This window comes from Xenopus laevis, chromosome 7L, assembly GCF_017654675.1.
Source record: "Xenopus laevis strain J_2021 chromosome 7L, Xenopus_laevis_v10.1, whole genome shotgun sequence".
Classification (NCBI taxonomy): domain Eukaryota; kingdom Metazoa; phylum Chordata; class Amphibia; order Anura; family Pipidae; genus Xenopus; species Xenopus laevis.
In genome coordinates this window covers 19,205,052-19,217,926 of record NC_054383.1, presented here as the reverse complement: position 1 = coordinate 19,217,926, position 12,875 = coordinate 19,205,052, and the positions used below count along the sequence as shown (strand labels likewise).

The 12,875-nt window shown below is 38.1% G+C and overlaps 1 protein-coding gene across 1 annotated transcript in view; it reads right to left on the bottom strand.

The window, feature by feature from the left end:
• LOC108696120 ((E2-independent) E3 ubiquitin-conjugating enzyme FATS) overlaps positions 1-12,875 on the bottom strand; it is an 84,393-nt gene that overhangs the window by 30,815 nt on the left and 40,703 nt on the right. Inside the window, exon 6 of the mRNA XM_018225174.2 lies at positions 12,168-12,366. Coding sequence (XP_018080663.1) covers positions 12,168-12,366 — 199 coding nt within the window. The remainder of the gene's footprint in view (positions 1-12,167; positions 12,367-12,875) is intronic.

The following is a 12,875-nucleotide window of genomic DNA, read 5'->3' as shown; positions in this document are numbered from 1 at the left end:
GCCAGGACCCTGAATATTCCCTGCTGCTGCAGCTGCGCAGGCACTTTGGATCAGATATTCAAAGCACTTTGCAAGCAGTTCTCAAGATGCCACAGGATTCACTGTAATCAGAACAAAGGTTAAATATACTATTGGAGGCCATTTGCAAATTGCTGATTGATTGCTATGAGCTTCAAAGCCCGTACAAGTAAGGACATTGTAAGCTGGAATACACAGGAGTCCATGCACATTTTTTTCTATGTAAAACATACTTCTCCAGGAAATGTAAAAAGTGTGTACTAGTTTATATATCCATTTTTACATCATCCATCACTGAAATTAGCAGCCAGAATGTATTATTCCTAATTATTTGCTTTGTAAAGCACTAATGGAAAATAGTTTTCTTTTCTTATTGCTTCACTGAACCTATTTCTCCCTCTCCTCCTATACACAGGGACATTTAGTTCAAAGGGAGATAAGGAGCTCGGAAGAAACAAACCCCTCTGTTCCCTAAGCTGCAGCCTTTGAACAGTTCATTATACAGAGGGTTTATCTGTGGGTTGGTAATTTGTGTTTATTATCTTCTCCTCTGCTCAGCATAACAGGAAGTCTGGTAGTGAAACTGGTTTCAATTCTTTGTTTAATCCAAGAAATCGCGAAAAAGACAGTTTTTTTATTAAAAGGATAGGCAAAGGTATGTTCAACATAAGCCCTATTCATTGAGCTCATGCTGAAAAAAATGGTGTATATAGGTATGGGATTTGTTACCCGAAAACCCCTTATCCAGAAAACTCAGAATTATGGAAAGATCCTCCATTTGAGTAAAATAATTACAATTTTTAAAAATGATTTCCGTTTTCTCTGTAATAATAAAACAGTAGTTTGTACTTGATCTCAACTAAGATATAATTAATACTTATTAGAGGCAAAACCAGCCTATTGGGTTTATTTAATGTTTACATGATTTTCTAGTAGAAGTATGGAGATCCGAATTATGGAAAGACCCCCTTATCTGGAAAACCCCAGGTCCTGAGCATTCTGAATATATATAGTGAATAAAGTACCCCCTCTTGTAAAATATAAGCATATTATATATCACGAGGAGTTTCATGACCATATAAAAACACAAGGCCGAGTGTTTTTATACAGGTCATGGAACGCCAAGGTAACTTCTAATATCCTCATATTTTACAACTGGGGGTTCTTTGTTTATTATAATACACAAATTTCAGTGAGGCATGTGACAGAAATGACATCAGAACTCACCGTTTATAACTGATGACATCAGAACTCACCGTTTATAAGATATAATTTCCAAGATATTCATGGCTTTTGTGTATTATATATATATATATATATATATAATTCTCCCCCCCCCCCGCAACCAAAGGTCATTCTGCCCCTCCAGGCCTTTCTCCTGGATCAACATGATGGAAATGATCGATTATAGTCTCAATTAATTTCTGCCTTTTAAAGGCATATACACTTATTGCACAAAGCATTGCCAAAAAATTCTGTCAGGGAGCAAGCAAGCAACAGTGACTTGGGTGCCAATACTACTTTTTCAGCCTCTAACAGACTTCAGACTGAGCTTCTATTATTCCAGTCTGCTAGAATAAAGTAGTAGGACTAGGTTACATGTCTAAAGTACTCTTACTCATAGACGGTTATTAACTAGATTCCGAATGCAAAAATCATGAAAAATGTGTGATTTTATATATATATATATATATATATAATATATATATATATATATATATATATATATATATATATATATATATATATATATATATATATATATATATATAAAATCGGACTTTTAAAAAAGCACGAATTTTTCAGAATTTATTAAACTCCGAGGATGGAAAAGTCCGAATAAGAAAATCCGGCATCTCAGACCTGTCGAGGTTGCATATAAGTCAACGGTAGAAGTCCCAATGATTTTTTGATGTGTTCTGGGTTTTGTCCAACACCCCAAATCTGAGTTTTCGGGGGGAAAAAACAAAAAATCTTGAAAATCGGATAAAAAACAAAAAAAAAACCATGAAAATCAGATTTTTTTTTTCCGCAAAGCAAATTTTCGGGAAAATTTAATAATAAATAAGCGTAAAAAACCCGAGCGGGTTTGAGTCTGTAGCAGAAAATATTGAGATAAATTTGGACTTTAATAAATAACCCCGACAGTGTCTCTATGTGGTCCAAACTATGGTGTGGTAGATGCAGAAAATGATGACTGTGGGTAACAATTTAGACATGGATTTAGGACAGAAAACAGATATTATAGGGGACATTTTTGGGTAGCACAGAATCTATAAGTTCAAGACAAGGGATTAATTAAAAGACGGCTTCAAATCAGTTTACAGATAGGTATGGGACCTGTTACCCAGAATGCTCGAGACCTGGGGATTTCCAGGTCATGTATTTTTCCATAATTTGGATCTTCATCCATTAAGTCTACTAGAAAATCATGTAAACATTAAATAAACCCAATAGGCTGGTTTTGCTTCCAATAAGGATTAATTATATTTTAGTTGGGATCAAGTACAAGGTACTGATTTATTATTATGCAGAGAAAGGAAATCATTTTTAAAAACTTGGATTATTTGGATAAAATGAAGTCTATTATGAATTCCATAATTCAGAGCTTTCTGGATAACAGGTTTCCGGATAACCGATCCCATACCGGTACTTGATTTCTTCCAGACACATCATAATGTTTGACTGCACTCAGTGAAAATAATGCAAAATGATAAGTGAGAGCGGCATTCTCTTTCTGTTTGTGTGTAGGGGTGTATGGGAATTTTCCATAAAAGGGTCACTGACCCATCCTACACACTGTGGCTTGCACCTGTTCTCCCAGAAGCATTTGCCCATTGGGAACAGATAACTTGGTTAAATGTAGATTAAAACAAGTAGCTCCCTAGTGCACATCTGTTTGGAATATTCCCACGCAACAGAGGAACATGGAGTGTGTTATTATTAAACATTTAACAGTTTTTTCAGTTGAACTGTAGATTGTGATTAAAATGGACAATATGTAAGTATGTGAGAAAGAAATGGCAGTGAATATGAAGATCGACAATTATGGCTGTGATCCTGCTTTTACTGCATATGAGAAATGGTAGCACTTACTTTCCTTTCCCTTTTTCTGTCCGTACTGAAGACTATTTAAATTTTGCCTGCAGACCAACAGGCTAATAAAAGACAAAACAATTCCGCAGCTCCGTACATGATTTTATCCTCAATAGAATTTCTTCCGAATGTCTGCTTTGCCATTTGATGCAGAGCAGCTGAGTCATTTTTAGCAGTGTAAGCGTTTTCAAAAATGAGATATTCTCGGGCACATTTGGGATAAGAGAGGTTTGGAGAGGTGTCAATGATAGTGTTTCCTTACATTAAGCTGTATTTCGGCTAATGATTTTCTGCTGTTCCTAAACACTCTTAATTGTTATGGCTTGTTTTAATTACAATTCTGCGCACTGCAGAAGCTTTTTCCAATTTTCATTTCATGAAATGTAAAGAAATAGAATTCAGATGCAGCTGATGATCAAATAACACAACATAATTGTTCCTGGGTGCTGCAAGGCTTAAGGTAGAGGTAGAAATGGCGCCACATCAATGGGGGAGATCATATTGGTTAAAACGACAGAAATACAGGAAACCCATTATCCGGAAAACTCAGAATTACGTGAAGGCCGTCTCCCATAAACTCCATTTTATCCAAATAATTAAATTTTTTTAAAATGATTTCCTTTTTCTTTGTAATTATAATAAAACAGTAGCTTGTACTTGATCCCAACTAAGATATACTGTAATTAATCCTTATTGAAAGCAAAACCAGCCTATAGGGCTTATTTAATGTTTACATGATTTTCTAGTAGTCTTAAAGGGGAAGGAAACCTAGTTGGCGCAAAAACCCTCCCCACCCTCCCGTTTGTTGCCCACCCTCCCTCCTGCCCCCTGGCCTACCCGTCCCGCTGGGCAAATGCCCCTTACTTGTTACTTACCCTTCTGCAAAGGTCCAGTCCAGGGAGTTCACAGACGACATCTTCTTCCACGCGATCTTCTTCCTGCTTTGAACGGCGTTTTGGCGCATGCACAGTAGGAGCATTTCGCCGGTACGGATCTACTGCGCATGCGCCAAAAGTCACGATGTACTTTTGGCGCATGCGCAGTAGATCGTACCTGCGAAATGCTCCTACTGCGCATGCGCCGGTCAAAGCAGGAAGAAGATGGCGTGGAAGAAGATGTCGTCTGTGAACTCGCTGGACTGGACCTGCGCAGAAGGGTAAGTAACAAGTTAGGGGCATTTGCCCAGCGGGACGGGTAGGCCAGGGGGGAGGAGGGAGGGTGGGCAACACACGGGAGGGGGGAGGGTTTTTGCGCCAACTAGGTTTCCTTCCCCTTTAAGGTAAAGCAATCAAAATTACAGAAAGATCCACTATCTGGAAAACCTCAAGTCCTAAGCATTGTGAATAACAGGTCTCATACCTATACTAAATATTTGATCAAATCTTTCCATGTACTTGTAGATCAATGGATAACGACTAGTGATGGGCAGATTTATTCTCCAGCATGGATTTGAGGCAAATTTCTGCATTTCGCCACCTGCGAATTGTTTCGCGAAACTGCTGTGAAAAAATTGTTGCGCATCAAAATTATTTTGACGCCTTTTGACTTTGATGCATTTAGACAAAAAAACTCACTTGTGTAAAAATTGTTGCTCGTCAAAATAATTTTGACGCCTGTTGACTTTAATGCAGTTGGACAAAAAAGTGGCACATTTTAAAAATCGTCGAGCGCACAAAATTGTCGCACGTCAAAATTATTTTGACGCCCATTGACTTAAGTGCATTTTGACAAAAAAGTCGCACATTTTAAAAATTGTCAAGCGCATAAAAATTGCCACACGTTAAAATGATTTTGACGCCCATTGACTTAAGTGCATTTGGACAAAAAAGTCGCACATTTTAAAAATTGTCAAGCACATAAAAATTATCGGCCATCAAAATAATTTTGACACCCAATGACTTCAATGCATTTCACTAATTTTTAAGAATTTTTTTCGGATTTTCGCAAATTTTTTGGCGACGCAAAACAGGACAGATTTGCCCGTCACTAATAAGGACATGTATAATGTTCATCCACTCCCACACAGCTTTGAGGCATGAATGTTGGAATTTATTTATCTAAAATGCAGCTCAGAAATAAAAAAAAAGGAAAGGCTATTGAACGGTAGAGTTTATCTGCTATAAACTATCAAATAAAACAAGAAAGGGAATTGAACGTTGAAACTCTTATTCCCATTATGCACATAGAACTAGAACACTGACCATTTTATTCATAACTCAATATTCAGAACGGAAAATCCATGCAGCACACACTGACACTTATATAGCTGCAAGATGAAAATTCATTTTTATACAGCAACTGACCTGTGCATTTTTGTTTCATTCCTCAGAAAAAAAAACATATTTTAAAAATGTATTTTCAATGCCCAACTGTTTTACTTGCATGATGTTTACCCATAAACCAGCATTTCAATCATGTCCTCTATCTTCAGACAAGCTTGGACAATAGCCAGCTGTATCTGATTGTCTTGAGCAATTTATATCCCATGTAACCTCTGCTCTGATACTTGCCTACAGGACTGTTAAATCAGCAGGGTTCAAGCAGGAACAGCCTGCTTCCAACCTACTGCGGAGAGGCATGAAAGGCGTGCAAGTTTGAAAATCAATATTGTGCAAGAAAATTGAGTATTTTTTTCATCCTTAGTATAATATTGTATGCATGAATGAGTACAGATGTATGTATGGAAAGCTCTGAATTACAGAAAGGCACTCTCAGACTCCATTTTATCCAAAATAACCACATTTTTAAATATTTTAAAAAGAAATATTTTCAAAAGAAATAATTACTATTTATTGGAAGCCTATTGGGTTTATTTAAAGGAACAGTTCAGTGTGAAAATAAAAACTGTGTAAATAGATAGGCTGTGCAAAATAAAAAATGTTTCTAATATAGTTAGTTAGCCAAAAATGTAATATATAAAGGCTGGAGTGAATAAAAACAGCCAGAATCCAACTTCCTGCTTTTCAGCTCTATAACTCTGAGTTAGTCAGCGACTTGAAGGGGGGCCACGTGGTACATTTCTGTTCAGTGAGTTTGTAATTGATCCTCAGCATTCAGCTCAGATTCAAAAGCAACAGATATGACCCATGTGGCCCCCCCTCAAATCTCTGATTGGTTACTGCCTGGTAGCCAGGGTAACCAGTCAGTGTAAACCAAGAGAGCTGAAAAACAGGAAGTAGGTTTCAGACTGACATGTTATACATCAAATCCCTCCAGCCTTTATACATTACATTTTTGGCTAACTTACTATATTAGAAACATTTTTTATTTTGCACAGCCTATCTATTTACCCAGATTTTATTTTTACACTGAACAATTCCTTTAATGTTTACATGATTTTATACTAGATTTAAGGTATAAAGATCCTAATTACATAACGATCCCTTATCTGGAAAACCCCAGGTCCCAAACATTCTGGATAACAGGTCCCATACCTGTACTTGCAGCATATAAACTCAAAAGGATTATACTGGATGTATATTTTTGGGGCTTGCAATATGAAAAATCACTTCTGCTAACTTTATATGGGTAAATCTCACAAATTTCAGATTAGAACTTTAAATTATGAATTACATCCAGCTCAACGTTAGTTTAAGCTCTCTAATTAGGTCTAGCATTTGGTCATGGGTCCTTGTCCCTTATAACAAGATTACAGTAACATTGTATCAACCATTTAGCAATAGCTCCAAGAATATACTGGCCAGTAAATATATGTTGATCCAAAATCTCACCCTAAATTACCTTTAGAATGGGTTTCCAGAACTATCAAAACAACAAATAAGCATTCTCCCTAATCCCACCCAGACTTTGGGAACTGCTGCTCTAATGTTTAATTTTGTAGACTTTCTTTGTCGATGCATAGGGCCAGTCAATAACAGTGTCACTGTCTATCCATCTATCCATTAATACATCCAATTTCCTATCCATCAATCTCTCTATATATCTCTCTTTTAAGTTTAGACCCCTCCCCCAATAAATAGTAGTAAATTTGTGTTGATTGCAAGTCTCACCATAAGTAACCTTTAGATTGAACCTCCAGGACCATCCAGGAAGGTGACTATTCATATTTCCTAACCTCGCCCTAACTGACCTTACGAATAGGCATTTAAACCATCCAGAAGTATTAACCCTAAATATCAACCAAATCTCAACCTGACTGATTTTCACACTGTGGTCCCAAGACAATCCAAGAGAGCAAATAATCATTCTACTGAAATCTTATTCAATTTTTACCCTAATTCAAACAGGGCTTTCAGGACTATCTAGTAGAAAAAAATAGACATTCTCTCTGAATCTCACCCTTACTGACCTTCTCATTGAGCTTTCCCTCACCCCAGCTTTTTTTTGCCCTTGAGCCACATTCAATTGTAAATAGAATTCGGGGACCAACACTAGCATACACAGTTCCTATGGGGATGCCAAATAAGGGTTGTGATTGGCTATTTGGTAGTCCCCATGTAGACTGACAGTCTAAAGGCAAAACCTCTGGTTCTATGCAAGGAAAACTTGCTTTCAAACTAGGAATTCAAAATAAGCACCTGCTTGAGTCCACTTAGAGCCAAGGGGTTGGTTAGCAACATGTTGCTCATGAGCCACTGGTTGGGAATCACGGTCTTACAGTGATCACTTGAAATGAAATACAGACTGGGCTTCCAGGGCCATCCAAAAGATAAAATACTTATTCTGTCCAAATCTCACTCTAAATAACCTTCAGACTGGGTTTCAATAACTACTGAGGAAAGCAAATAAGCATCTCATCCAGATCCACATCTTTAAAAGCCTGATCTAGTTTATATCTCTAATTTTGTAGACATTCTATGGTCATGCAAAGTGCCTCTCCTATTGAAAAGGTAGTATACCCCATAAGTGCTGATATTTTTTTAATGTTTTAATCACAAAAAAGTCAGTGATTTTTGTTATTTCTTGAGCTAAACAGGACAAACAGGGACTGAAGCTACTTCATCGTTTGGTCCTTTCTAGGTAGATAATTACTTAAATTAGTTTAATCAGTATACAACCTCCTCCATTCAACCTTTGCTGTGCCTGTTTTGTTAGCAGGAGTTCATTATGCTTGGGATTATTTGTGTATTTGTGTTGAACAAGGGCCTACAGTATAATGCAAATTCAACAGATTTAACAGATGTCATTGTTACTTTTACTTCATGTTCACAGTTTATCCCAGAGTCTTGTTTAAAACTAAAATACACTTGAAACACTTGCAATCAAAAGGAAAAGGTAGTTTGTGAGCTGAACACATTCACACTCTTAAATAAATGTTGATATCCTCTTTGCAAACAAAAAAGTAAAAGAAGATAATAAATGCGGCATTCAGGATAGAATTGTTTCTAGCGCTACTTTACTTTGGCTTCTGCATTATGGAAATGATGTGACAACAAGAGGTATGAAGAGCTAGAAAGGCATCATCATAATGTAGCAATTCCAAATTACTCGGTACCTTGCACCTACAGTACAACTCATCTCTGGCTCCCTTAGCACATTAGCAGTTTTGCTTAATGTTCTCATTCTGAAACAATGCCTACTTTCAGAAAATGGTCAGTGTGCTGACTCAGCATAGGGAAAACACATCTGCATATCTGTTGTACTGTCAGCAGAAAATTGAGAGGGAAATGTTTATTATATTCCTGCTTAATGAGCCCTAATTTTGTTTTTTTAAATTTGCTTTTTAAAAAAGTTTGCCGTCACAAAATTCCAACCGAATTAAATTCAGAAGACAAAAAATGGAATACTGTCAAATGTCATAATACCCGATTTTAAAAATAATAATTTTTAGTGTTGTATCCTGGAAATATTTGTTCAAATGACTGTTCAAAAAATAAGGGTGGCAGTAGGGAAAGCTTGTTTTGCTCAAGTATGAAGTCATCCATTAGATTATCTAGAGCTACTGCCTCTATCCTAAGGAGAGGTATAAGCATTATTAGGGGCAAAATGCTCAGGGATTGGGATTGTGTTTGTCCAGCAAGAGTGGGAGTGTGGAACTGTTGCCTGGTAAAAACTGCTGGGAGTTGAAGGACTACATGGGTACCCCAGGGCAGGGTTTATATTGAAATGTGATTGCATTTTGCTATTTTTCCTGCAGTTATATAAAGTTATATTTGTTACTGCACTTGTGTGTTAAGTATTTGTTCCTAGTGGGGCCACCTGTAAGTGTATCTTCGAATCCCACTAGGTGGAGGCACTGCCATTGAGAGAAATTTTCATTACGCTTTAATTTAGCAAAGGGGATCATATAGTATAAGTGGTGGCCAAAATAGGGTTACAAATATAATGACTGCTTTGAGGATATAGAAAACATGTTGACTTATCAGGCTGATATTAGGGCCACAGCAACAGAGATTTGCACTTTATAAATATGGTTTCCTTGAGGGAAAAAAACTTTCAAGATCATCACAGCCTGGTGTTTCTTTTTAATGGCAGCTGCCACTTGATGCAACTCTGGTCGCCACAAAATACTGTTTAATTACCATCCTACTATTAAGTTTCAGCATTTTGGAGTGCCTTCTTTATCTCTTCTATGTCATATTTGTTAAAGGAGAAGGAAAGTCATCCTGCACTTGGAGGTGCCAAATGTTAGGCGCCCCCAAGTGATTGTATTTACCTGAAACCCTGGGCCAGTGCTCCTATCAGCAGAAAACTGCACAGGCCTGGAGAAGCGGTCCGTGGTGCTAACTGGTATAACCTCGGGTCGGTGCAGTTTTCTGCTGATAGGAGCACCAGCCCGGGGTTTCAGGTAAGTAAATACTATCACTTGGGGGTGCCTAACATTTGGCATCCCCAAGTGCAGGATGACTTTCCTTCTCCTTTAACTTCCTTAGCTTGTTATATTGCTGCCATGATGTGCCCCTAGAGCAGCGATCCCCAAACAGAGGCTTGTAAGCAACATGTTGCTCACCAACCCTTTGGCTGTTGCTCCCAGTGGCCTCAAAGCAGCTGTTTATTTTTCAATTCCAGACTTGGAGGTAAGTTTTGGTTGTGTAAAAGCCAGGTACACTGCCAAACAGCGTCTACTGTAGGCTGCCATTCCACATAGGGGCTACCAAATAGCCAATCACTGCCTTTATTTGGCATCCCCATGGACTTTTTCATGCTTGTGTTGTTCCCCAACTCTTTTTTGAACTCACATTTGAATGTGGCTCATGGGTAAAAAGAAAGTTTGGGGACCCCTGCTCTAGAGAATGCTTTAGGTGCATTGGAATTGGTTTCTTGGTTTATTTACCAGTATTCCTTATATCAGAAATGCAGCTTTCTCCATAGATTATTCAGAAATGGTTTTCACTTTTTTTTTTATTTATACATGAATAAATATTTTGAGACCCACTTGTTTGGAGACTATGACTAAAATAATATGTATATGTATAGGAAAAGTGCAATTTTTAGTGGGGGCATCTGACAAACACCGTTCAACAGGCTAGTGCTACATGAGGATCAGTCGGCAGTCAAACACTGCCAACTAACAATGGTGGTGAAAATCGTATACTCTTCAATTGTGATGTTTCTGCATTGGTTTGTTGTGGGAGACAAAACAGGCAGTAACTCTAAATTAACGGTGAATATTCACAAAGACATTATGTACAAATAAGTACAACTTCTTCAGAACTTGTCTAAGAAGATTTTCATCCATCCAGGTCATGATATACAGTATCTAGCTGAGATAAGTGTAAAGCAACTGGGCCTGAAAATACCCTTGAAATTCCTTTGAATTCCCCAGCATTTTAAATTCTTAAAGGTTATACAGTTAGCAACATTATGGGTTTAAAGGGTTTAAGATGTTGGGGAATTCTCTACCAACCAGTAGAATTGAAGAAGTGGTTGGATGAGTGGTCAAAAAAATTCAGAAAGTCTAGTTGCTTTAGACTTATCTCCACTCGTTTTACAGAGCTTCATAATGCTTCCATGTACTGGGACTGGCACGCCCGCCGTGTGGTCCTCTTCCGGCACCATCTTGCCTGCCTTAGGGTGCGCGCGGCGCGCCTGCACATTGTTTATAGGCGTATACACGCTGGCGTGTTTGCGCCAGCGCATTTTTTTGGCACGAATGGGCACGTTTTTGGCACGAATTCTGTCCCCTATAAAAGGCCCATTCTGACTGCAGACAGATGCCCGTGATAGAACTTAGTTTCTAGTGGTTCCTGAGCCTTGTGCATCTGATCTGTATCCTGTCTGTTTGATTATCCGGTTTTGACTACTCTGCATTCTGTATCCTGACCCCTGCCTGCCTACGACAACTAATCCTTTGTACCGTGACCTTCGGCCCAAAAGACTTTGCTAACAGCCGTGCCCCTTTGCCAGCCAGAACATCTCGCCTTGCACCCCTCGTTAAATCCAGGTGGCAACCAAGTAAGCTGAGGGCTCCTCCCGAAGCCAAACGGTGGTCACACTACTGGTGAAGCCGAGCCGAGACCAGGGTGCTTGGCACTTGTTCTGGTATTGGGTGCCGGTCGTGACAGGCAAGTGAGATAATACATTACATAGAAGAGAATCTGAGTAAATAAGGAGGATATAAATATGTTGACAACATGGAGAAAATATGTCTTTGGAAAAGATGACATAGTAATACATAATTTGTAATGTTTTGGGTCAATCCTGACAACCATGCTGAACCAATTAAAAAGCTAACCAAACAAAGTTTTGATGTGGGAGATCAAATTCGTTAAAGGGCCATGGTTAAAATTCAGGATAAAATAACATTATGTAGAATTCATTTACAGCTGTATTAAGTGCATATGATAAGAACCGTATGTATAACTGCTCCCATATACTGAAAATATTGGTCCCTTATAGTGATGGGCAAATTTGGAGCATTTGGCCGAAAAATTTGCAAATTTCCTGTGAAATTCACGAAATGGCAAAAAATTTGAGAAACTGCACCGGAGTCTTGTTTTTTTTATGCCAGCGAATTTTCGCGGCGGTTTTGCAAATTTAATCTCTGGCGTCGAATCGCGGTAATTCGCGTCTGGCGAATAAATTCGCCCATCACTAGTCCCTTAGCAAAACAAGCTTCTTTATGTTTCCTTGTAGAAACAACATGTACTCACTGCTCAGTGGAAGAGGCACCGTGAAGAGCTTTCTCCTGTAAGAAGTGACTTTTGGTGTGAGCTTTGAAAGTGGAGACTGAAGTGTCTTTGGGGGAACCTGCACCTGCTTGATTTTCCTGTGCTGTGCCATAAGCTCCAGTTTGTGAACACGCTCTTGTGAATTAGATATAAAGTCCGGTCTATGGAGTTCCAGGGCCTCCTAGTAAAAAAGAAAATAGGAATATTTGGGTGGGTTCGGATGCAATACTTGTCCTTGCATTAAGCCTTCTAAAATTAGTTTCGGCATCTTCAGAAATGTCAAGTTTATCTGCAGGAGTTTTTCGGTGATGTGGAGAAAGTTATCTTTGGAATAAAATGAGTTGCAGAAAATACCTTGATTGCAACAAAAATCACTTTGTTCCATTAATTCTTAAAAATGTGACTGTTTTTTAAAACTGAAAAAATAAAATTGCTCAAATGTTGAAGATACACCTCCGATTGACTATGGAAGTAAGCAGGCTTTAGCTGCTGAATTTTTTAGATTTTCTTTGGTTAATAATTCTTGAACATTTGAGTTTGAGAATTATAAATTGTGGGGAAAAACAAAATCTTGAATTTTAATAAATTTTCCAACTAGTGTTAAACTCTCCATACACCAGCAAATAAAAGCTGCTGACTCTCCTCTAGACCAAGTGAGCAGCTTATTGGTTCTTGTATGGTGCCACCCAA